We start from the raw sequence: 23,627 nt of genomic DNA on the forward strand, positions 1-23,627 counted from the left end.
TTTCTGACACTACTTGCAGAACTGAGAAAGTTAATAGCTGAGTGAGAAATAGATCTGAAAACTACCTGTGTTCCACCTTGAGGTTTTTGTCCATGGTAGCCTAGCTTCAGAAAAGAAACTAGGGGTTAATGGACATATTCTTGATGATAGATTAATTCAGCTGTATAAGTCCTGTAACTATGATTGCTAAAGAACTAGAGAATCTGGTTGGTCTTCCTTTTCTAAGATGATTTGAATTTTCTAAAACTCTGTTTCTTTGCTGTCTGACACCCTACACCTATGAGATTCTTCTAAGGCAATTTATACTTCAGCCATTGCATATTTAGCAAATCCTAATTCAATTTACTTAAACTTATTAAAATTGCTAGGCTGGACAGATCATTCTCCAAATAACAATGATTTTTTTCCCTATTTTTTTTAGCTTTTAAAAGTCCCAGGAAGTGACTGTGGGCTTAGCATTTCTGCCTCCAAAATGATCAGATTCATGCTGATCATGACTGCTTCCCGACTTAGTTTTTCTTTTTTTTTCACTTAGTATTACTTCATCTGTAGACATAAATCCTAATATTTAGGAATCTCATTGAATTCAATGATAAATAAATTCTAGGATAAAGGAAATAAATACCTGGACTCTGATGCTGAAATGATGGAATGCCAAAGAAAAAGAGATCCTGAAGTACACAGTGAGAAAAAGCAGATTACATATAAAGGAATGTTAATTAAACTGAGAGCTGACTTCTTAACAATAAAATGAGAACTAGATAGCAGTAAAATATCTTCAAAAAGTGGAGAGAAAATATCTATCAACTTGAAATTATATCTCTAGCAAAAACACCTTCAAAAAATTAGGGCAAAATAGTAACACTTAAGACAAATACTGCCAACGACCCTCTATATGTAATGAAAATCTAAATTATATTTTCCAATAAGAACAATGATTTCAGAAGGAAGATCTGATGGAACAAAGAATACTGAACAAAACAGCAAAAGTTTTAGAAAATTTAAATAAACACAGATTACATTACAATAATGTTTATATGTACCTCCTATCCATCTCCCCCATACATACACAAAATCCTAATCAACAGCTGTATTTAATAAATGTAATGATCAGACCCCACATGCTCTGGTGTTACCAAGGCGGGTAAAGATATTGATTAACCTTAGACTTTAAACTAGATATACATGCTGACATTTCCAGGATAGCTGTTAAAAGAACAAACAAAAGAAAGAGAAATGAAAAAGAATAGAATATATAACTTCCAATTTAAAAAAAGAAAAAAATGTTCTTTAATCCTAAGGCAACAACAATAAATGAGACAAATAGCACAGCATAAGATAATTGAAATAAATCTGAATAAACCAGTAACTCAGTTAAGTAAAGGGACTAAGCCCATCAATAAAAACTGTAAAATAATTTTAAAGATAAAAACAACATATGGATATATAAAAGTTAAAAAGAAATGGATTGAAAGAGATTTATCAGGGGAATACTACTGAAAATGGGACTTCCCTGGTGACTCAGAGGTTAAAGCGTCTGCCTGGAATGAGGGAGACCCGGGTTCGATCTCTGGGTTGGGAAGATCCCCTGGAGAAGGAAATGTCAACCCACTCTAGTACTCTTGCCTGGAGAATCCCATGGAGGGAGGAGCCTGGTAGGCTACAGTCCATGGGGTCGCAAAGAGTTGGACACCACTGAGCGACTTCACCTCACTTTACTACTGAAAATAATGTTGATATAGCTATATCAGCATATTATATTTGTAAATATATTTAGTTAATAAAACCTTAAAAAGGTTTTACATTGATAGAGTTATTACTTATTAATAAAACTTCCAACCATCAGCAAGAGATGATACTAGAGAGACAGGCATGCAGACACTCAATCTTCTAGGATAGTGTTCATCAAATCTGAGCCTTTCTCAGGACCACTTACAGATTTCTGAGCCCCATTCTCAGAGGTACAGATTCGGTAGGTCTGGACTGAGGCTTAAGAACTTGCATTTCTAACATGTTCCTGGACAGTGCTAATGCTGCTATTTCAGAGTAATATGTTTGGAATGGTAGGTACCCCACATCTGGGGCAGTGAGAGAAAGTGTGAGGTCAAGAATGACTTGGAAAACTCACTGGTGATGATATTCATTAAGAATGAAAACACAGGAGGGAAGATGGTAGGCCTCATTCTAAATACAAGGGGTGTGAAGTCCTGCAAGTCATCCAGGTAGAAACAGGCAATTGCTAGTTGCATGTGGAAACCTAGAGCCCAGTGAATAGACCTTGGCTTCCAATGTCATGTTGATGGTACCTGAAGTCATGGGAATAGATAACTTATCTAGAGAGAGTATGAAATATGAGAATATAAGAAAGCCTAAGACACAAATCAAAGGAAAACCAACATTGAAGAAGTGGGCATAAGAAAATAGGAGCCTGAGAATGCCAAAGAAAACCCAAAAGTATTATTGGAAACAAACGTGAATTTGAAGAATATAATGGATTTTTAATTCAAGATTGCAAACCAAACATTCATATTTACCTCCTTTCCCTCTAGATGTTTTATTAAAATGTGAGCAACGATGACAGTGTTGTAAGCACACAAATATGAACATAGGAACAGAGCCAAGAGAAACCAGTGTATTTTTGAGACACAGAAAGGGAATGAAAGAGTAGTGACTGGTTTATGTATCCATTGAGTGAATTTTTATTGAGGCTCTCAGGTGGGGATGTGGAGTTGAATAAGAAGGCCCTTTGCAAAGGAATTTTTAGTGGGAATTTAATAATATTCTAATTTTATATGTTATAAATTTTTTCCAGTGTGTTTTTCTTTGCACTGAAATTTTAAAAATTTTGTAAATTGTTAAACTACATTTTTACAGTCGAAGGTGATTTAATCTATGTATAAAGTTTGGGAGCAGTATTTGAAAACAAAAAGAAGGTCCATTCTAATAGTTAATTTTCGTGTCTTATTAGATATGTAACTGAGCAGTTCCAGCTCAATGCTAATGCTACTTTCGATGTACAATAAATTTGCTTTTCTTTCTTTAATAGAATTGATTGGCAAAGAGTTAATTTTTACTATAAAATATTTTTGTATTTTTTTTCCAGTTTAAGGTAGACTATAGCATGATAAGCAAACAAACAGGGAAAGCATTAGAATCCAAGAGAGTTTAGAAACATTAGTATCACTGAAAGAGCTTTTATTGATGTCCAGGCTCCAACCTTGGAAACTGTGATTTAATTAGCCTGGCTTGATGTCTGTGTTGGGTCCCAGACACTGGTATTTTTAAAAAGTTCCCTGATAATTCTAAAGTAGAGTCAGAGTTTAGAGCCACTGGTTTAGAGTTAGAGTTATCTAGAAACAAGTTAACTGACCAAAAGCTTTGCAAAACCCCACATGCCAGGACTCCAACACAGAGCCACGAGATTACAATCTCTGAGGAAACTTTTAAAAAATATTCACAGGTGATGCTTGATGAATAGCTAGAGTTGAGAACCACACTGATGAACTTAAATTATTTTGTAGAGCTAAAATTTTATATTGATGGCTGCTTAAGTTTCCATTTCTTTATATACATATATCTATATCTATATATATGTAAAACTTTTGAGATATTATTTCAGTTTCTATCTTTTCCCCAGTCTTATTTTTCACACACACATATACTCACTTTCCCCCTGTTTTATCGAGTTGCATGCCTTTTCAGATTACCTCAAATTCTTTCTGGACTACAGTTTGATATAAACAAATAAAACCACTATGGATATCTAGTTCTATATCTAGGATATGACTTTTCACCTTCAACACTAATGACACCTGAACCACTACTTTGTCGTGTCTGTGCACTGTAGCACATTTCGCAGCATCCCTAGCCTTCCCCACTAGATGCCAGTATCGTGTTCCTAGTTGTGACAACCAAAAATGTCTCTAAACATTGTCAAATGTCCTTTGTGGGGCAAAATCAGCTCAGGTTGAGAACCATTGATTTCAAGATTGATTCCCAGTGTTTGGCCAGAAAAAAACCCGAAGTCTGCAAACACCAAATGCATACAGCCCTTACTGTTTTTGGTCCATATCATTTGCTTCTTAATAGCAGCTCTCCATTAAAGCCAATAAAGCTTTCATTTTTCTTCCATGGAAAATTTTGCTTATGTGTTGAAAGTGTCAAAACTGAAGAATATTACCAAACAAATCTAAAATAGCCGTTCTGGTTTTTGTAAACTGAAATCATACAGATTTAAACTGCTTTACACTGGATATATTTGTAACTGAATTTCAAAACTATATCTTCATAACATATATGTAATCAAGTCAGAGTTTTCTAAAATGATAATTTTCTTACTATTTATTGACAAGGGTGATTTCAGGATTTCAGAAGAGAAGGAATTAAGCGTATCAATGACAGACCAAATGTGGCCTCTTGGTGGCACTGTTTATATTTACAGAAATGATACCTGAGCTCCAGAGATGCAACACTTGATGTATTATGCTTTTCAGAATATGTAGTTTTAAGCTCAGTAAAATAAACCATTTTCAATACTTTGCAGTTTCCATAGAAAGATTGCCATCCTGTCACTCTCCCAGGCTGGATAGCTGCATCCCCACAATTGGTTGGAGGTCAGGTTGGCACTCAAATATGGCTTGTAGGCGGTGGCAGGGTGTAATTACCAAACAAAAAGACACAGATACAGTATGTCATCCCTGCTAATGACCACAACATTTTCTTGCCCCAGTAATCTGTAACGAAAGGCCACATAAACGATCAGGCTGCATTTAAGTGCAGCACTAAAGAAAAACTTGGTGGCACAAAAATTATTCCAGCCAATTGAGTGGAAATGACAGAGAATAATACAAAGTTATCTCTGCTAGGGAGATGTGTGTTTGGAATGTCACCAATGGACAGTGCGTGGAGAAGGCCATACTTCCTTACAGACACACTGCAATCTGTGTAAGTATGATCATTTCCTTCAGAACATCTCCAGATTCTGCAACGCCTTCAGATCATTTGCTCAGCATGCGTTTAAAGACTTTAGAGGGATTCTTTTCTTGAATTTTATTTTGTCATTAGAAGTATCAGTTATTGTCTGTTATTTTGGCATTTTTTTTCCCCCAGAGTAACTACTTAGCCATTTTTTATTAATATTTCTTATATTTCTGTATCTTTCTAACATAGACACATTTGAAAGACAATTTCCTTATTTTTCCTTATGTTTACAAAACATGTACTCACAATGACACACACAAAAATTGTTTCCATTATATCAACAGGCAGTTTTATAAAGCAATTTTTTTTCCAATTTAAGCCTCTTTTGGGTGCATAGGTTCTGAATTTCTTATTTATGAAATAATAATCACTTTACAATCACTTCCCAGTATTGAAAAGAGGTTTTGACTTTTGGTAGATGGACTGCAAACATATATTTAAGGTAGCCACATGATTCCAATGGTACCGGCACTGTTTTTTTTTTACATTGTACACATTGCTTTTAGCATTGATGACTTGCATTGGATCACTTATGAACCCCTTTCTGGGATCAAAACTTTTGCATTGTTTGATTGTCAAGGGTAGATTATATACTTTTATATAAGCCATTCTTAAAATTTATTTGGCACAAGAATTCCTCAAAAGTTCTTCATGTTTATTTCTTCTTAACATGTAGTAGTATTCCTAGGATAGGAAACCTGTTTTTGTTGTTTAGTTCCACACAGCATTCCAGAATTAATATCATTATGAGCTTTCCATGATTTGGACTAAAATTGCTTGTTCTCAAAAGACCCCTCCTCCTTCTCCAGAAAAAATGATGAAATATAAGCAAGATAAAGTGCAAAATTAACCCTTCAGTAGGGTGCAATCATTGAACTAAAATAAATTTTAGTTGCTATTCAGCCTAATACCTTAATTGATAGATGATAAAATTAAAATTAACAAAAGTCTTCACCACAGCCAAAATTCTGTTAATTGCAGGTTATAATTAAACTTTTGTTTTGAATTCCATTTGCATAGTATTACCACTGCTCATCCCGGATGACAGGAGAAGGCTGGCTTCTGTGTTGTGGAGAATATCAAGATGTTCTCATAATTGATGCCAAAAGCTTGGTTATTATTCACACATTCGTATCAACTCAGTCTCCTGATTGGATCAACTGCATATGCATTGTTCACTCCATGACAATTCAAGGTAATAGTTAGGTGTTCTCTAACACTAGAGATGGCATAGGAAAGTATCGCCTTCGAATTATTTGTTAAATTATTGGGCAAGAGTTCAGAATGCGGGTTTGTGTTTACCTAAGCCAGATCGAGAAAAACTACCCATCCCAGTGGTTCAAATCACTGGAAAGTCAGCAAGAGGTCGAGATGGAGTGGGGAGAGGAGACACTGTGTTTCCATGCGCCAGTTCTGCTTGATGCACTGTAAGAGTGACAAGCAGACGTTTGTTGTGGATTAACCGGACTCTTGGACTTGCCCTGCTATATCCTCTTGATGTAGTCAAGAAGAGAATTCAGTTCCTGTAAGGAGGGAAAGCTAGCTCCTTACTTATTTCCAAAACAGGAAGGTGTAATCAGTATTGCCGCCGTGGTGGTTTGCAACATGGATCGGCTTTCAGTGGTGCTCTCCTTTTACATGGAATGACTTTGAAATTTTAAGACAAACTTAGAATGTGACCTAAAATGGTTATTTGATTATTTTTTTAAAAATTGAGTACTTTCTACCTATGTAGCCTTGGATAATCCTTAAATGACTATGAAATGATCTTCAGGGCAACCAGTTATAACAGTGATCAGTTTACACGTGATGTTTGTTGTTTTTACAGAAGATTCTCTCTTGGCCGTATCAGTAGCTGGTGAGCTCAAAGTATGGGAACTTTCTTCATCTATCAACAGCATTCAGGTTGGCTTGTGAATTTATCCTTTATTCTTCCAATTCAAGCATATGTATTGAAATTTTAAAAATTAAAAGTACTTCTGTGCACTTTTCCCTATCTCTTTTCCAAGTTGTGGGCATTGGTAACAATTGGATGGTATCTTTCCTAACCTTTTTTCCATATGTCTACACATGTTTTTATCTACACACACATGCACACATGCACACGCACACACACACACACACACACACACACACTGATTTTAATTGGAAAAATCCATCGTAGAGGAATATTTCTCTGTCCCTTACAACAGAAGACTCCCTTGCTTCTGGCTGCGTATGAGCAGTGGCAGAGGCAGCATGATTACTATGGATGACTGAGGGTAACTTAGACAGGGAGTCTAGTCTATTCACCTGCTCTTTGGCATCAGACTATAAGCTGAGGTGATGAACGAAAGAACAGTCACAGTATCTGTGCTGCTGACAGAATTCTTCCAGCTGCCTCATGCTCTGGGCTATCCTTCAGAATTTCTTAGCTGGGAAATTCCATAGCGTGGGAATTGTGTTGGCATCCTGAGACCAACACATACCCAGCATTATCAGAAACATTGAGAACGTTTCTGAGTATTCTGTGCTGATCACTTTTTGTCTTTTCAAAATATTTTGTTCTTCTATTTTAGCAGTTAAGATACTTCAGAGGTTCTTAACAAATTGTTTTTACTTTTCATGGTTTTATCTTTCTGCTACATCTAAAAGTCAATGTTATTCATATCTTTACATTTTCGGTATCTTACAGTATATTCCCCAAAAGCATGTTTTTTGAATGATTGTATATAATAAATTCCTGAATTCAACTGGGTTTCCTCTTTATGGTTTCCTTTGCAAAGTAGCTTCTTAGTTCAGAAAACTCAAAAGGAAAATTGGCTGCTTTTTTATAATAATAGTGTGATCTACTTCAGGTGTACAGGGGAGGAGTCTTCTCCTGTAGTTTGATATAAATTACCTACAACTAGTACTAATATAATTTTATTCCTTTTGAAGGAAAAGCAAGATGTTTATGAAAAGGAATCCAAATTTCTTAATTCCCTGAACTGCCGAGCAATACGATTTTGCACATATACAGAGAGACTTCTACTGGTGGTATTTTCTAAATGTTGGAAGGTATTATTAAATAACATAATAAATACAAATGTAATTTGATTTTTATCTTGTTTAGTGCAAAAATTAGAAGAATATATTTTAAATATGATACAAACATTTTACAATATTGTTATGAAAGCAGTGAATTACTTGTCTTTTGTGACCAACTTTTATCAATTTTTCTTCCCTGAATTGGGTAGTTTTGCTTTCCAGGATATTGTATATATAAAGTACATCTTAATTTTATGAATGACAAACTATTATAATAATGAGCATTTATCTCAGATTAAAGAATTGATGCCTACACTTTAGAATTAAAAAGAAAGCTAATATTTTCTGTACATACATTGGTCTGACTTTTAGATCTTTTTTCTTTTCCTGCTTTGTCATTAAATTTGTTTTTAGGGATTCCTTTCTTGTGACTATATTCACCAACATCTCCAAGAGGAAATGAAAGCTAAGTTACTATCATTTGATAGCATCCTCTTTTTCTCTGATATTTCATATACTTGGCTCAGTTAACAAAACTATATTGTCTTCCTTAAAGGCCTATAATATATTTGTGTACTAAAATGTAAAGTACATGGCCTAACATGTACTTTAGGATTTCTACTGTATTAACTTTTTTGTGTGTAATAAATTTTTCAAATGTTCATGTTTGACTATCCATATGGAAAGAATGAAATTATATAGGAAATTTGGGGTGTTTTAGTCTCTATGCTTAATGTTTTTGGTCTCTGTACTTATTAAGCACGTTCTGGAAGGTTTCTGTCAGATAGTTTATCCACTGAAACCTACCTAGGGTAAACGTGAAAAAATAAGTACTAATGAAGTATTTATTATCTTGCTCTATGAGTGCATTGCGGCCTTTTATTAATATTTAATTGGTTGTTGTTCTAACACTGTCATCTAAATAGTCTTAATAAGCATATTTTATCTTTCTCCTTGGTAGATTAGATTGGAAGCTTTTGTTAACAAGCATCATTCATTCTGTATTTTAGGTTTATGATTATTGTGATTTTTCCCTTCTTTGGACTGAAGTTAGTGGGAGTGGGCAGTTCTTTGCTGGTGGAGAAGTGCTTGCTGCTCACAGAGTCATCATCTGGACAGAAGATGGTCACAGTTATATCTATCAGCTGCTGAACAGGTGGGCTCAGATGGAAACGGCATACAAAACATTCAGGTAGAAAATGAACTTTGGGAGGTTTATTATGGAAAAATCCCCGCATGCTGCCCATGATCAAAAACCAGAACAAAACAACTTTGGCACTAGAAGATTTACTCTGGGCTTGGTAGGCTTTAGCCTTTGTATAAAACAGCAGGGGATGAAGGAATGAGATTAACCATGTATAACTTGTACAGCTGGTGCTGGGTTTTCAAAAAGTCACTTGTAATTATTAACCCAACAATTTCTAACTAGAGTTTAGAAACCTGAATGGTACCATCCGGCTTTTGAAAGTGGGAGGGGAAAATACTGGATAAAGAACCCCAAAGTTCTAAACTTTGCTTTTTATATTTTGCTATGCAGTGGGCTTTCAAAAAGCATATACCCTGCTGATGGAACACTGCTTAAAGAGACCATTTATCCTCATTTACTGTGCTCTACTTCTGTGCAGGAAAATAAGGTAATGCGAGAACAGAGTGACTGCATCAAAGCTGTTTCAGATAAGTGTTACTTTGTCTGTAACAGAGTCTGGCTTGAAAAAATTGAATTGAAGCATCACATCAAGTTGTTAATGAGAAAATTAAATCTAACTGTTAATGGTTACTGAAGTCTTTGCCTTTAAGAAATCTATTTTTAAGTCTGATTAACTAAACAATACATACTTATTATAGAAAAATGATAAATGATAGAAAAGGGAGAAATTAAAAGTTCTAATTTTATTACCATAAATATTCACTATGACTTTTTTACTTATGTATTTACTTATTTTAATTGGAAAATGTTCAAATATTTGAAAGGCTATAAGAATAGTATATAATCTGTCACATACCCTTTACCTAGATTCACCAGTCATCAACATTTGCCATATTTATTTCTTCTCTCTCTCATTCTCTTTCTTTCTCTTGTTGTCTGCATATATACACACACGCACACACACACACATACACATTTTCCACTAACCCTTTTGATAGATATTTTGATATAAAGTTATTAACAGTTTGATGCATCTACTTCAATTTTTAAATTTTATCAAATGGCTCATATCCTGCCTTTTTTTTTTTTTACTTAACTGTATATTGAGATCATTCTTACATGCATTTAGCTATTCTTCTGTATAAAGTTTCTTGTTAAAACAAATAAAATTATGGTTCTTGGCAGACAGTTGAGGATGTAATTGTGAGCTTTTACTTGACTAAATTATATCTTTGACACTCTATGAAGCCTGAAAATTTAAGCAGCTATTTTACTTTAGTAGTGTCAATGAAAGTTGTTGGTTTTTTTTTTTGACCTACTGGATTTCAGTTCAGTTCAGTCACTCAGTCGTGTCTGACTTTTTGTGACCCCATGGACTGCGGCACGCCAGGCCTCCCTGTCCATCACCGACTCCTGGAGTATACTCAAACTCATGTCCATGGTGTCAGTGATGCCATCCAACCATCTCATCCTCTGTCATCCCCTTCTCTTACTGCCCTCTATCTTTTCCAGCATCAGGGTCTTTTCAAATGAGTCAGCTCTTCGCATCAAATGGCCAAAGTATTGGAATTTCAGCTTCAGCATCAGGTCTTCCAATGAATATTCAAGACTAATTTCCTTTAAGATGGATTGGTTGGATCTCCTTGCAGTCTAAGGGACTCTCAAGAGTCTTTTCCAACACCACAGTTCAAAAGCATCAGTTCTTCGGTGCTCAGCTTTCTTCACAGTCCAACTCACATCCATACATGACTACTGGAAAAACCATAGCTTTGACTAAATGGACCTCTGTTGGTAAAATGATGTCTCTGCTTTTTAATATGCTGTCTAGGTTGGTCATAACTTTTCTTGCAAGGAGCAAGTGTCTTTTAATTTCATGGCTGCAGTCACCATCTGCAGTGATTTTGGAGCCCCAAAAAAATAATCCTACTGGATTTAGTCATCAGTTAATTCTCCAACAAGGTATTTCATGAAGAATGGAGGAGTTCTGGATTATTCATGTGTCAACCAAGGATGTATGTTACTTTTTACAGTGTCGGTTTGCTTAAGTAGGCAGCATAGTTGTTGGAAATCCTATAGTTCAATATTGTCTTTTTAACACATCTGTGAGGTTTTGTTGCAAAAAATTAAGTAGTATCAACTGAAAATTAAAACTCTAAGTGCCATTAGGGCACAGGCAAACTTTAAAGTTATGGTGTGGAGCCCAATTTCTAAAGGAATTTGTGGGTTGCAATAGAGCCTTGTTTTGCTGTTGATCACAAAAGCAGTATTGTGGCTTGCTTAAAAAGGCATTTTAAGTTATTTTTAAAGGGCTTTCCCTTTCTTCCTTTTTAGTTCCTGAATGCATTTTTACATAGCACAGTTTGCCCTAAAAGCTAGATATGAGAAATGTCCTTTAAGAGCATCTCCTCTAGTGCAGGTATCAATGCTATGCATAACTATGAATAAAAATAAAAACAATTACAAATTTACTTTAAAAAATGCTTATTTTAGAGGAAGCTGCCTTTCTTTACGTCTCAAAAGGTGAAGACATGGATTTGTGAGTCTTCTATTGATATATAATTCTTATTTAGACAACCACAGCTGTTTCAATATCTTACAAGTACTTGTTTCAGTATCTTAAAAGTACTTGAAAGCTAGTGAAAATGAATAGAATAATCTGAAACTAAAAGAAGCTGGTCTACTTATACTTAGACCCTTAATTGCCCTTTATCCAGCCATGAAACTAAATTCAGTTTCTCCCTATTCAAAACATCACCAATATTCACTAAATATAAGACTTCTTAGTGCTTCCCACAGTTAGAAGGTAATAAGGCATTTTTGTGGTATAGGGAGCTGAGGTTAATGAATACTATGAAACTATGGAATTATGCTCTATAAACATGTTTTTTGGAGTGATGCCATAGAATTGAATCCCCTTGTTTGACGATAGCATGTTCTCATGGGATACCAGGGGCTCATCTGCTGATGGAGTTGTAGTAGCAGGAATAAGGATTCACCTTTTATTCCGACAGCTTTATGAGAGCCTCCCTAGCTTCAAATCATAGCTGATGATCATCGAAGCCTGTAGCAGGGATCCTGACTGCTGAGATGAGGAATTGGGCTTTCCAAGGTCTTAGCTGTAGAGTAAGACTGCAGTGTTGAGGTGGGAGTAGATAGGATAGAAACAGCCTGAAGACTGCAGATAAGGAATTTGGGAGCATGAACTAAGAGTAATGACAATGACAATGATTATAGGTAACTTTTTTTTTTAGTCCTTATTACTGTTAAACACACACATGGTCTTGTGTACATGAATTTCCACCATGACCCCATTTTGAAACTGATGCTCAGAGAGGTTAATTCCCAAGATTTGAACCTAGGCAGTTTGGTTCCAGAGTCTGGGAATGGACTTTGGAGAGAATTTCTCATTTGTTCTGAGAATGGATATTAAGAATGGTTTCTATTTATTGTGTATGTGTGCTAAGTTGTTTCAGTTGTGTCCAACTCTTTGCGACCCTATGGACTTTAGCCCACTAGGCTCCTCTGTCTGTGGGATTCTCCAGGCAAGAATTCTGGAGTGGGTTGCCATACCCTCCTCCATGGGAACTTCCTGATGCAGGGGTCAAACCTGTGTCTCTTCTGACTCCTGCATTGGCAGGAGGGTTCTTTACCACTAGCACCACCATTCTAAGTACTTACCCTTATCAACGTATTAATCCTGACAGTAATCTATGTAGTGGGTGCTTTTATTTATTAGCCTTCTTTCACAGTTAGGGGAAAAAGAGATATAGGGAGGTTAAGTAAATTGCGTAAATAAAGTAATTGGCTCTTGTAATAGAGTTTTGTATGAGCTAAAACCAGGATTTGAATCCAGATATTTATCCCAAGAGTATTCACTGTTAATGACTATTTTATTACCTCTTGGAGGATAGGCACTTCTTGTGATAGGTGATGGGTACTGTTAAGAAAAATGAGAATCACATGGTAAGGGGCTCCGAGGGAGTTTTCAGTTGAACTCAAGAGGTAACTACTGGAAAGGAGATTGAGGCATCAAGGAGTGGGTGTGAGCAAGTGAGCAACAGTAGTATAGAAGTGAGGGTAGAGGGGATAAGAGCGGTCTGGGGATAATGGGTTAGTGGGACAGCACATTTTGCTTTGAGGGAAGAGATGTGCCAGCGCCAATTTGAGTAACCACTCAGCCTCTCTGGAGCTTCATTTTCATATCAAAGTCATGAGAAAATTGAGCTAGTCAATTTTAAGGTTCTCAAAGGTTGAGAGAGTTTGAGAGGCCAATAATCAAATTGTATCAACACCATTTCTAACACAAAATTTATGCCCTTGAGAAGTATAAGACCCCAAAGTGCCTTCTGAATCTTAAAAAAAAAAAAAAAAGATTTAGGGAACTTACTTCATTGAAACTGTTTTTCTTCAATGCTCTTATTTCTTGAGACTTTAGAGGATTACATATCTTGGTCTTGAATTACTTTTTTTATTCTCTTCCCATCTTAGTTTCTTTATCTCTATAAGAGAAATAATAATAATGTTTATTTAGTCTGTAGCTTTGCTCTAAGGATTAAATGTAGTGATATTTTGGCCCTTAATATTCTCTAGAAATACATTATAGAATTTTTTCACTAAAATATCTATCTCAACCTTCAAACATGTTTTCTGACAAGAAACTATCACTTTCTTAGACTTTCTTATTTCTAGCTCCAGCACTTGGCTTTCTTTTCAGGGTGCTTTTTATTTGTACATAAAAAGAGGGTTTTGTTTTCATTTTCCTAATCACTTAATCGTTTTGACCCGTTGTGCATAATCTCTATATACATGTCTACTCAAGGAACATCTATACTGCACTGAGGTACTAAGAAGATTCAAGGCCCATTCACTAGTAAAAGCATATCTCTCAGAGTTCTGAAGCCCAATATTCATTCTATGTCTCAACAAAATTATCTTCCTACACATAAATATATAACATATATATTTATATAAATTATAGCATGTATTTATACTAATATCATAGTATATATTATATACATATATATATATATATATATATGTTATGGATTTATTTTTCTCTGGGGCAGATTGGGGCCAAATTTGAAATCAAGTATGTTATATCTGAAAAATAGTCAACAAAATTAGAAAGCACATTAATACCACAAAATTACCATACAAATATTAGTTGTTGCTATTTTAAGTGACAGTTGGAACTGAAGGATCATAAAGAAATCAAACCTCCTCAGTGCACAGGAGAGCACTGTCATTATCACATGGGCTTTTGAGTCATAATTACTAGACTGAAAAGCCCACTGCTATCAATATCACCTTAGATAAATTAACCTCTTCCCTCTTTGATTATTCATCTATAAAATGGGGACAATAATAGTACCAACTTCACAAGATTATTTAACTTGAATACATGCAAAGCCCCTAACAGAATGTGTAATATGCACACAGAACATGTTCAATAAATGTTAGCTATTCTTATCAATGCTCTGAAATCTAGCTGATGACTTTGCTTCTTATTTTATAAAAATGGGTTTTTTTTGTCTTAAGTAAGAGACTATTTTCCTAAATTTACTTGAAACTTTGAAACAGTGGGAATAAATGGAAATAATTTAGTTTATCCATGAAGCCTTGTTCTTTCATTTAAAAGCAGTGGCTGCCATTATATAGACTTTTTTTTGAAAAAAAATTTTTTTTTACATAAATGTTAACTTTTTTAGTTGGACCAGAGCCTTCCTTTTGTTATGGGCTACATGAATGAAAGGAAAGAACCTTTTTATAAGATACTTTTCTCTGGAGAAGTCTCTGGAAGAATTACCTTGTGGCACATCCCTGATGTTCCCGTGTCCAAATTTGATGGTTCTCCTAGAGGTAAGACAAATTCTATTTCTAATCACCTGCATTCTAAGAAATGCTTTATAATTAATCTGTTTTTTTTTTTAAGTTAAGTAATAGGAGGCTACAAACAAGAAAAAGTTCTCATGTACCACTATGCATTAGATACTAACATAAATATAGGTATAAACATGATGCTTATAGATCTTATACAGTAGTGTGGCCACTGATGCTTATAGATCTTTTACAGTAGTGTGGCCACTGTAATTCAAATTAACATCAGCTTATTGTGAGTGATGTTTTATTGACTTGAAATGAATGTTGACAATATGAATACAGGGTAGACTGATAGATCACATTCATATTTTTGAATTTGTCATTTCCATATCCTGTATTCCTTTTCAACTAATTTCTCTCTTCAAAAGAGTTTCTCAGCTCTTTTTCAGTTGACTTAAGTCTAAAAATGAATCCACTAATACACATCTATTCTTCTGAGGCTCCTTAAGGGAGAGAAAACCAATAAAATAGCATTTGCAGTGAAAACACTGCATAGCAGGAGAACTTCCTGCCTGTAGCACACTGTTAGGATGGCAAAGAGCCTCTATGCACCCCAAGGGATGGTGCCTTAATAATATTTTCTATATCTGTGATGAATTTATGAACCAAATTTTTCCCTTTTGTGTGTTTTCTTCTTAGAGATACCAATAACTACCACTTGGACCCTTCAAGATAATTTTGATAAGCATTATACCACATCACAAAGTATTAGTGACTACTTCTCTGGGTTTAAAGATGAGAATGAAACTGCGGTTGTCACTTCATCAGAGTATGTTCCAAGTCTTGATAAACTAATATGTGGCTGTGAAGATGGGACAATTTTCATTACACAGGCTTTGAGTGCTGCCAAAGCAGGACTTCTAGAAGGCGGTTCTTTACTAAAAGGTCTTGAATTTTATTTGACCCTATTTATTTAATTTATCTAAGCTTCAACTAATAAGCTACACTAAGAAGATTGCTGAAGCTTAAAAAATTGTAGGCATTTGGTAGTAAATTTGTGCCTGTTTTAATGCTAAAGTAAAACACATATAGATTTTTTAAAAAGTCAAATAGAAGACTATATGATGAGAAGTAAATTTCTCTCCTTATTTGATCTTCCAGGAAGATCACCAAAGGCAAGTGCTAATAAGTTTCTTTATACCCTTTCTGAAATTTCCTATGCATATATAGGCATATAACAAGATAGCAGTATACATTCTTTTAGTTGTATTATAAAAATGAAACCACAGTCTACATATTTTACTAAAATATTCTTAAATCTTAATAAAATATTTTGGAGCACATTCTTTATGACTTCATTTTAAGTGATTAATAATAATTGAGTTTTAATTTAAAAAATCTTCTGTGATGTGTGTTTAAGATTTTTCCAGCCTTTGGCTACTATAGACAATGCAGAATTAACTCTCTTTGCACATATATGTGGGTATATGTATAGAATTATTTTCCAGTTGAATTACTAGATCAACCTTTATGTATATTTTTAAATTTTAAAATATTTGATATGTGTTTTTATGCATTTTTAATATATATTTTTAAATATTTGAAAATATATCTTAAAATGTTTTCCAAAGTACATCAGTATACCTGTGTATCCACTAACACACATGTATAAAAATGCTTTTTTCCTCAAACCTTAGCCAAACTTCTATTCTATTCAACTTTTTAATATTTGCCAATCAGGAAAAAGTGCTATCTTCCTATTTTAGTTTTTCATTTTTGTGTCAATGAAATATAAATATGTTTTTATATACCTTTGTGCATTACAACAGCAAAAACCTATTAAGTAAAGACCATTATGCAGAAAGTTGTCTTATGTAAAAGAAGGAAATATAGAGGTGACTGAGATTTGGAGTTGTGTAGATAAATTTGTTTGAGGAGGGCATGGCCACCCACTCCTGTATTCTTGCCTGGAGTATCCCCAAGGACAGAGAAGCCTGGCGGGCTTCCATGGGGTCACAAAAGAGTCAGACAGAACTTAGTGACTAAACAACGACAACAGTGTACTGCTCTGTGTCTCAATGGCTGATGCTAAAAGTTAGTAAAAAAAGCTTAAGACCTTAGCATATTTTATCTCGGCTGATTTATCTTATCCAGAAAAACAGCAGACACCTACATTAGACTGGTAGCATCTGAATTAACATTCATCTTGGTTTGCTAGTGGATATAAAATGAAGAGGTGTCTGATGGAATAGAAGAAGTAATAATGATTCTTTGGGACCCAGTGTAAATAAAGAGATTGTGGTCTGTGGTCCTCTCTAATTTTTTTGAGTTTAGCCAATCATGAAGGAAGAAGAAGTGTGGAAACTGAGTATCAGTATCTACTACAGCTATGGTATGAAATACCCAGGTTTCATATGGTATGAAACCCAGGTTTTCATACTCAGGTTTTCCTACCAAGTGCCAATGCTAAGAAAGTATGTATATTATCTTATTTCACATAGTTGTCTTGTGTGAAGTAAGGGCTATTTTATCCCACTGTTTCAGATGCAGTACCTGTGGCTCAGAGGGAAAAAGCAAGCTGTCCATGGTGACACATTTAGTAATCGACAGACCCAGAAAAATAAAACCAGATGTGTTTAATAGAAAAGCTATGCTCTTAAACGTTATGCTGTGTTTCTTCACACTTGCATTCAAGTCACTTGACCCTTCTGAGCCTCAGATGCTTTATCAGTAAAACGAAGTGGTGGAAGTAGGTAATCAATAATATCTTCTGAAGAAAAACCATTCTGTGAAACTTTGGTTCTCTTTTACGCTAGATGTGATTGTGTTGTTTGAAAGGACAGCAGAAATGTTCTGAGATTACTTCTGTAGACACAGAATGTATGAGCTGTCACTCTTTTATGACAGAGTTGGCTATTTCTTGGCACTGGAACTGGTAACTTGCTAACATCTTTGAAGAACTAGTAGACTTTGAACAACCAGCTTCAGTGCTCTATCAAAAGCATGACCTAGCTTGTAGTGAGGCACTTGCCTTTTGAAATAATCCAAGGGTTGTTCTCATCAGGTGGCCGAAGTATTGGAGCTTCAGCTTCAGCATCAGTCCTGCCAATGAATATTCAGGGTTGATTTCCTTTAGGATTAACTGGTTGATCTCCTAGCTATCCAAGGGACTCTCAAAAGTCTTCTCCAGGACCACAGTTCAGAAGCATCAATTCTTCAGTGTTCAGCCTTCTTTATGGTCCAATGGAAAAGACCCTGATGCTGGGAAAGATTGAGGGCAGGCGGAGAAGGCAGTGACAAAGGATGAGATGGTTAGATAGCATCATGACTCAATGGATGTGAGTTTGGGCAAACTCTGGGAAATGGTGAAGAACAGGGAAGCCTGGTGTGCTGCAGTCCATGGGGTTGCAGAGTCGGACACAACTTAGCAATTGAACAACAACAACAACAAAGGGTTATTTATTAATTTTCTTAGTCAACTGCCTACTTTTAATTATATGCAGATTTTCTTACACTAAAAATTTATAAAAGAAAATCTCAGGACTATTTCTTGAACAAAAGTAACTTTCTTTTATTATTTGGTGTTTGGTTGTTTTCCAGGTTCCCTTCCTCAGAAAGTTCTCAAAGGTCATCACCACAGTGTTACTTCCTTGCTTTACCCACATGGTCTCTCTTCAAAATTAGACCAAAGTTGGCTGGTATCTGGGGACCAGGACTCATGGGTCATCTTGTGGAATATCTTTACTGAAGAAATTTTGCATAAATTCTTTTTGCAAGCTGGCCTGGTAACAAGTCTTTTGATGTCCCCAGAGAATTTCAAAGTAAGTTAAGATGAAGAGTGAAACGTAACACATAAACTTAAGTTATATAACATTTCAGAACATTTAAAAACTCTAAGGAAAAATATCTCGTAGTTGCATGGAAAAGAAAAAATACCCATAATACAACTGGGTGATTTTTATGAATTCCTTTTCTTATTTGTTATGAATTCTATTATTTTTACAGCTTATACAGATAATGTGGCTCTAAAGCAAAAGTCTCATCAATTCTTGCCTCTACAAAAGTCAGTTAACTCTCTTTAATTTACACGTACTTACACTCTTTCCCCTAGTTCTACATCTTAACTTTTAATGAAATTATCTTTTCTTTTTAAATAAAAAGTAATGGACACTGAGGGCTTCCCAGGTGGTGCTAGTGGTAAAGAACCTACCACCCAGTGCAGGAGATATAAGAGACTCAGGTTCGATCTATGAGTCGGGAACATTCCCTGGAGGAGAGCATGGCAACCCACTCCAGTATTTTTGCCTGGAGGATCCATGGATAGAGGAACCTGGTGTGTTACAGTCTATAGGGTCACAAAGAGTCAGACACAACTGAAGCGACTTAGCACACATGCACTCAATGGACACTCAATGGAAAAATAAATATATAGGAATTGTAAATTAAAATTAACTTTTGCTTTTAACATTTTAATAATAATAATAATGATCATTACATTTTCTTTTTCTTAAATAGATTTTTATTTGCTCTTTTATTTAACAAATATTTTCAACATTGAACTTTCTCAAATTTATAAGCTGAGGAAAGGAAATATTTTCAGATATAATTTTCTCATGCAATGTCAGCTTAAATTCAGCCTTCATAAAGCTGACATCCTGGATAAAATATGAACAAACAAGTTTTGAGTTCTCTGAGTTTATGTTAGTTGACTGACTTGTAAAAATTATTTCTGCATAGTAATATTATGAAAAATCAGCTCCAAAGTAAAACCAGAGAAAACTTGCACTGTATTTTTGTAGTTAAGAAAAAATTAAAGCAGTATTTCAGGAACAGAAATGATTAAACAAAATAGTAAAACAAAGTTAAGTGAGCCATACAACGACCCCCCAACAAAAAAAAAAAACAACTATCTGGTGGTTTGAGATACCTTGATATGTCTTTTATTCCTGAAGTTCTTCCTTTTTAAAGAAAAAAAAAAAATATATATATATATATTTTTTTTTTCCTTTAGACTCCAGGATAGTAGTCCAAATCAATCTCACTCTTTACTCCTTTTACTTCTGCCTCAGTCATAACTGATTTGGAGTCAGAGCTCCAAAGATCAGGACACATTCAAAGCCATATAAAAGGGGAGTTTATTGAAAGGACATAAGAGGCAATCCTTAGGCATCCAAGACAAAATACTACAGAACCAACAAGGACCTCCTGTAAAGCATATGGAACTCTGCTCAATGTCATGTGGCAGTCCGGATGGGAGGGGAGTTTGGGGGAGAAACTTCTCCTCCTCCTGGGTGCATGCTCAGTCGTGTCCGACTCTTTATGACCCCATGGACTATAGCTCGCTAGGCTTCTCTGTCCATTGGGATTCTCCAGGCAAGAATACTGGAGTGGGTTGCCATGTCCTCCTCCATAATCAGCTATACTCCAATACAGAATAAAAAGTTTAAAAGCAAAAACACTACAGCAGAATCTGCAGTGGAACTTGAACTCAAATTCAGAAATAAAGGTTATTCTCAGAATCCATTGCCCCAATATGGTCTGTTTTTCTATGATTACTCCTTTATCTTGCCACTTCCTATGACTTCTTTTAGCTTTACAGCTTCAAATGACTAGAAAAGATAATTCACTTGGTCTAGTAGGGGTCTACTGTCTACTCTAGCCATAGAATCTGTGTTCACATGTTATTTTCTTGTGTTATATGTGTGTGTGAATTTCCTGAAGTACATTGGGCTGTCTGTTCTAGAAGCTGTGGGTTGGGCAGGTTCTCCACGAGGTAATAGTTGGGCGACAGTGCCATCTGCCCCATTCTACAAGTCCAGCCTCCCCATATATCACCTGTCATTTTTGATTCCCCCTCACCTCAGAATTTCTGCAGGCTCCTTTAAAAAGGAGAGGAGAAATTTATTATTAGGAAAAATAACACATCCCCCAGTGCCCCACTGAGAGAGGTTAGTGATTGGCACTGGGAGATTCTCAAAGAGATGTCAACTGATGCTTTTAACACAGCAGCCAGAAGTCTGGCCAGGTGCCTTTGGGAAAGTAGGAGCATCCGTATCGCAAAATGGTTAGAAAAGATAAAAGAGAGTGCAGACAGAATGCCCACTCCTCCTCCTTCCCACACTCCAGCCATCCCCACTGTGGGCTGATCAGTGCATGGCCCTCATGGTGAGGCCCAGAGCTGCCCTGCAAACTTCTGGCTGAGCTTCGGCAGCACCCAGCAAGAATGGTGTTTGTCCTAAACTATGCTCAAGGTAACCACATGCTGATGTTCTTAAAAGTATCTTAAGAATTTTTGTCCTGTGAGACTATTTTTGGTCCTCGTGTCTCTGAAGCTGTACATTTAGCGGGAACTATCTAATGCTTACCTCTTTTAGATTGTGTCTACACTGAGTTTCCTGTTTGGATTAGAATTTGTATAGTTCTGGGAACAGCACCAAATCACATTTTGAGACTGTAAGTGGAAAATACCAGCTCATGATACCCTTGGGCCTAAGCTTGTGTCTACAAATAGCTTCTTTTTGTGGCAACAAATTAGTTCTGGGGTTTATTTTATTCTGCATTATTTCCGACGTCTGCTTCACTGCCTAAATCTGCTGAGTGACGGTCAAGTCCTTCATTTATCTTATGAGTAGATCTGGCCTGGAATTCTCCTCTTGCCGTGTGCCTTTTGACTTTCCTGATATGTCTTTGAATTTAAAATCTACTTGGTGTGCAAAGCTCCCCTGTGCAGTGTTATATGGAGAGGTGCTATAGAAAGCAGATCCATCATTTGGTAAATGGGGTTTTAACAGAAACTCATGTTACTAAGGGGGAAATCAGGTTTAATTTTAAAGAAAGCATTTAACTATTTACTTACAAAAAATGCTGGATTTTCTTTTTTCCACAGCTACGAAGTTATCAGGTAATCTGCTGTGTGTGCAGTGACCACTCTGTGGCTCTTCTTCACCTGGAGGGGCGGAGGTGCCTCCTAAGTGCCCGGAAGCACCTTTTCCCTGTGAGGATGATAAAGTGGCATCCCATTGAGAATTTTCTGATTGTTGGATGTACAGATGACTCTGTTTACATCTGGGAAATTGAAACAGGTATATTGAAATTACCTTCTCTTATCCTTTACGTATGCATGCATCAAAGCATTTGGCTGGGTGGAAAGTTCCAGAAAATACGTACGAATCTCTCACTTCCTTTTATCTTTGGTTGAGCTACACTTAAAGGCTTCGTTTGCAGGCATGTAGGGAAAATAAACACCATGGCCCAAGTCAGACCCTGACCCACTGGTGATTAGCTGACAGAGCAGTGCACAGGACTGAGCCGGATATTTCTGGAAGCTATAAATAAAAACATAAGTTATCTACTTTAATTATTAACAAGAGAGAAATTTAGTGTCCTACTATTAGTCTCAAATTATCATTGAATTCTGCCTTGTTCAGCATACTCACCATCTCAGCAACATTTTGAGCTAATTGATGATCAGTAATAATGGAATATAATTAATTACAAAATTCCAAAAAGTTGAGTCAGGGAAACTGAAAACTGAGTAGTTCAATTGAACTTTTGATGTCATAGCATAGAGAATATATAGGTTTAAGTTTTAAGTTTCTTTTTTTAAAGTTTTACTCTATAACTCTTAAGTTGAGAGCAACACGTTTCAGGCAAATGCTGGGAACAAATCAAATACGGTGAAGTAATTAATGGCTGTGAGTCAAGGGAGTGCACTGGAGAGTACGTTTCACTGGAACCGTTGCATGATTCGTATTGATTAATCCGTGGTGGTTTTATGTTGGGTGTTATTAACAGACTGGATAGTTTATAATGTTATGGTTTAGAGCCATACTTCACCAAAATAATTGCTATTTTCTTTATATTTGACGTTCATGTGTTAATGGTGATGACACACAGAGGACGCAACATAATATCACCTTACATTTGTGCCTGCTTTGCAGCTTTGATGGGCTTTCATGCTCATTTCCCATTAGATTATCACAGTTTCTAGGGTAGATAGAAGAGGTATTTTTCCTCATTGTGTCCATGAAGAATCTGTAGGTCTGATTTGTAAATGTGTGAGATTACACACTAGTACATGAGGCTCTCCATTGTTCTTTGCACATATTCACAGAACTAGAAGAGCTTTAGAATTCTTAGGTAATCTATCAACTAAGTGATGTTTGAGTATAATGGATAAAATAGGTTCTAATGCCTGGGCTTGCCTCCAGGACCTGCTAATGAAGAACTATATTACCTTGGACAAATAACTTGGCTTCACTGCATGTCAATTTCCTCATCTATGAAATGGGAGTAATAGTACTTGTCTTCCCTTACATTAACAAATACCTAAAATGCTTATAAACAGTGCTTGTAGGTGCCAAGTCTTAAGTAAGAGTTAACCATTTTAAATATTATCAAAAAAATGTGGCAAAATCTTGATTTTTGCTTGTGATATCTGAATCTGTAAAATATATACCCTGACAAATGTGTGCAACTACATTGTTTTTTAATGGTTATAATATTATTTATTTAATTTTTTTTATATTGGAGTAATAAATATGGTTTCAAGAACTACTAGTGGTTTTTCTTCCCTTCATTACTGCCTGTCCCATCAAAAAGAAATAAATAAAAAGTTGCATAGCTTGAAAGGTATCCTGGTGGGGCAATGGAACCATAAACACTTATGAGT

At 35.6% G+C, this 23,627-nt stretch overlaps 1 protein-coding gene across 1 annotated transcript in view; it reads left to right on the top strand.

Moving 5' to 3' along the window:
• The window catches only part of WDR72 (WD repeat domain 72), a 222,441-nt gene that overhangs the window by 34,038 nt on the left and 164,776 nt on the right, over nucleotides 1-23,627 (top strand). Inside the window, exons 4-13 of the mRNA XM_069596477.1 lie at nucleotides 4,866-4,944; nucleotides 6,001-6,175; nucleotides 6,809-6,885; nucleotides 7,900-8,019; nucleotides 9,000-9,145; nucleotides 9,527-9,623; nucleotides 14,845-14,995; nucleotides 15,656-15,901; nucleotides 18,557-18,777; nucleotides 21,843-22,038. Coding sequence (XP_069452578.1) covers nucleotides 4,866-4,944; nucleotides 6,001-6,175; nucleotides 6,809-6,885; nucleotides 7,900-8,019; nucleotides 9,000-9,145; nucleotides 9,527-9,623; nucleotides 14,845-14,995; nucleotides 15,656-15,901; nucleotides 18,557-18,777; nucleotides 21,843-22,038 — 1,508 coding nt within the window. The remainder of the gene's footprint in view (nucleotides 1-4,865; nucleotides 4,945-6,000; nucleotides 6,176-6,808; nucleotides 6,886-7,899; nucleotides 8,020-8,999; nucleotides 9,146-9,526; nucleotides 9,624-14,844; nucleotides 14,996-15,655; nucleotides 15,902-18,556; nucleotides 18,778-21,842; nucleotides 22,039-23,627) is intronic.

Source organism: Ovis canadensis, chromosome 7 (assembly GCF_042477335.2).
Source record: "Ovis canadensis isolate MfBH-ARS-UI-01 breed Bighorn chromosome 7, ARS-UI_OviCan_v2, whole genome shotgun sequence".
Lineage (NCBI taxonomy): Eukaryota > Metazoa > Chordata > Mammalia > Artiodactyla > Bovidae > Ovis > Ovis canadensis.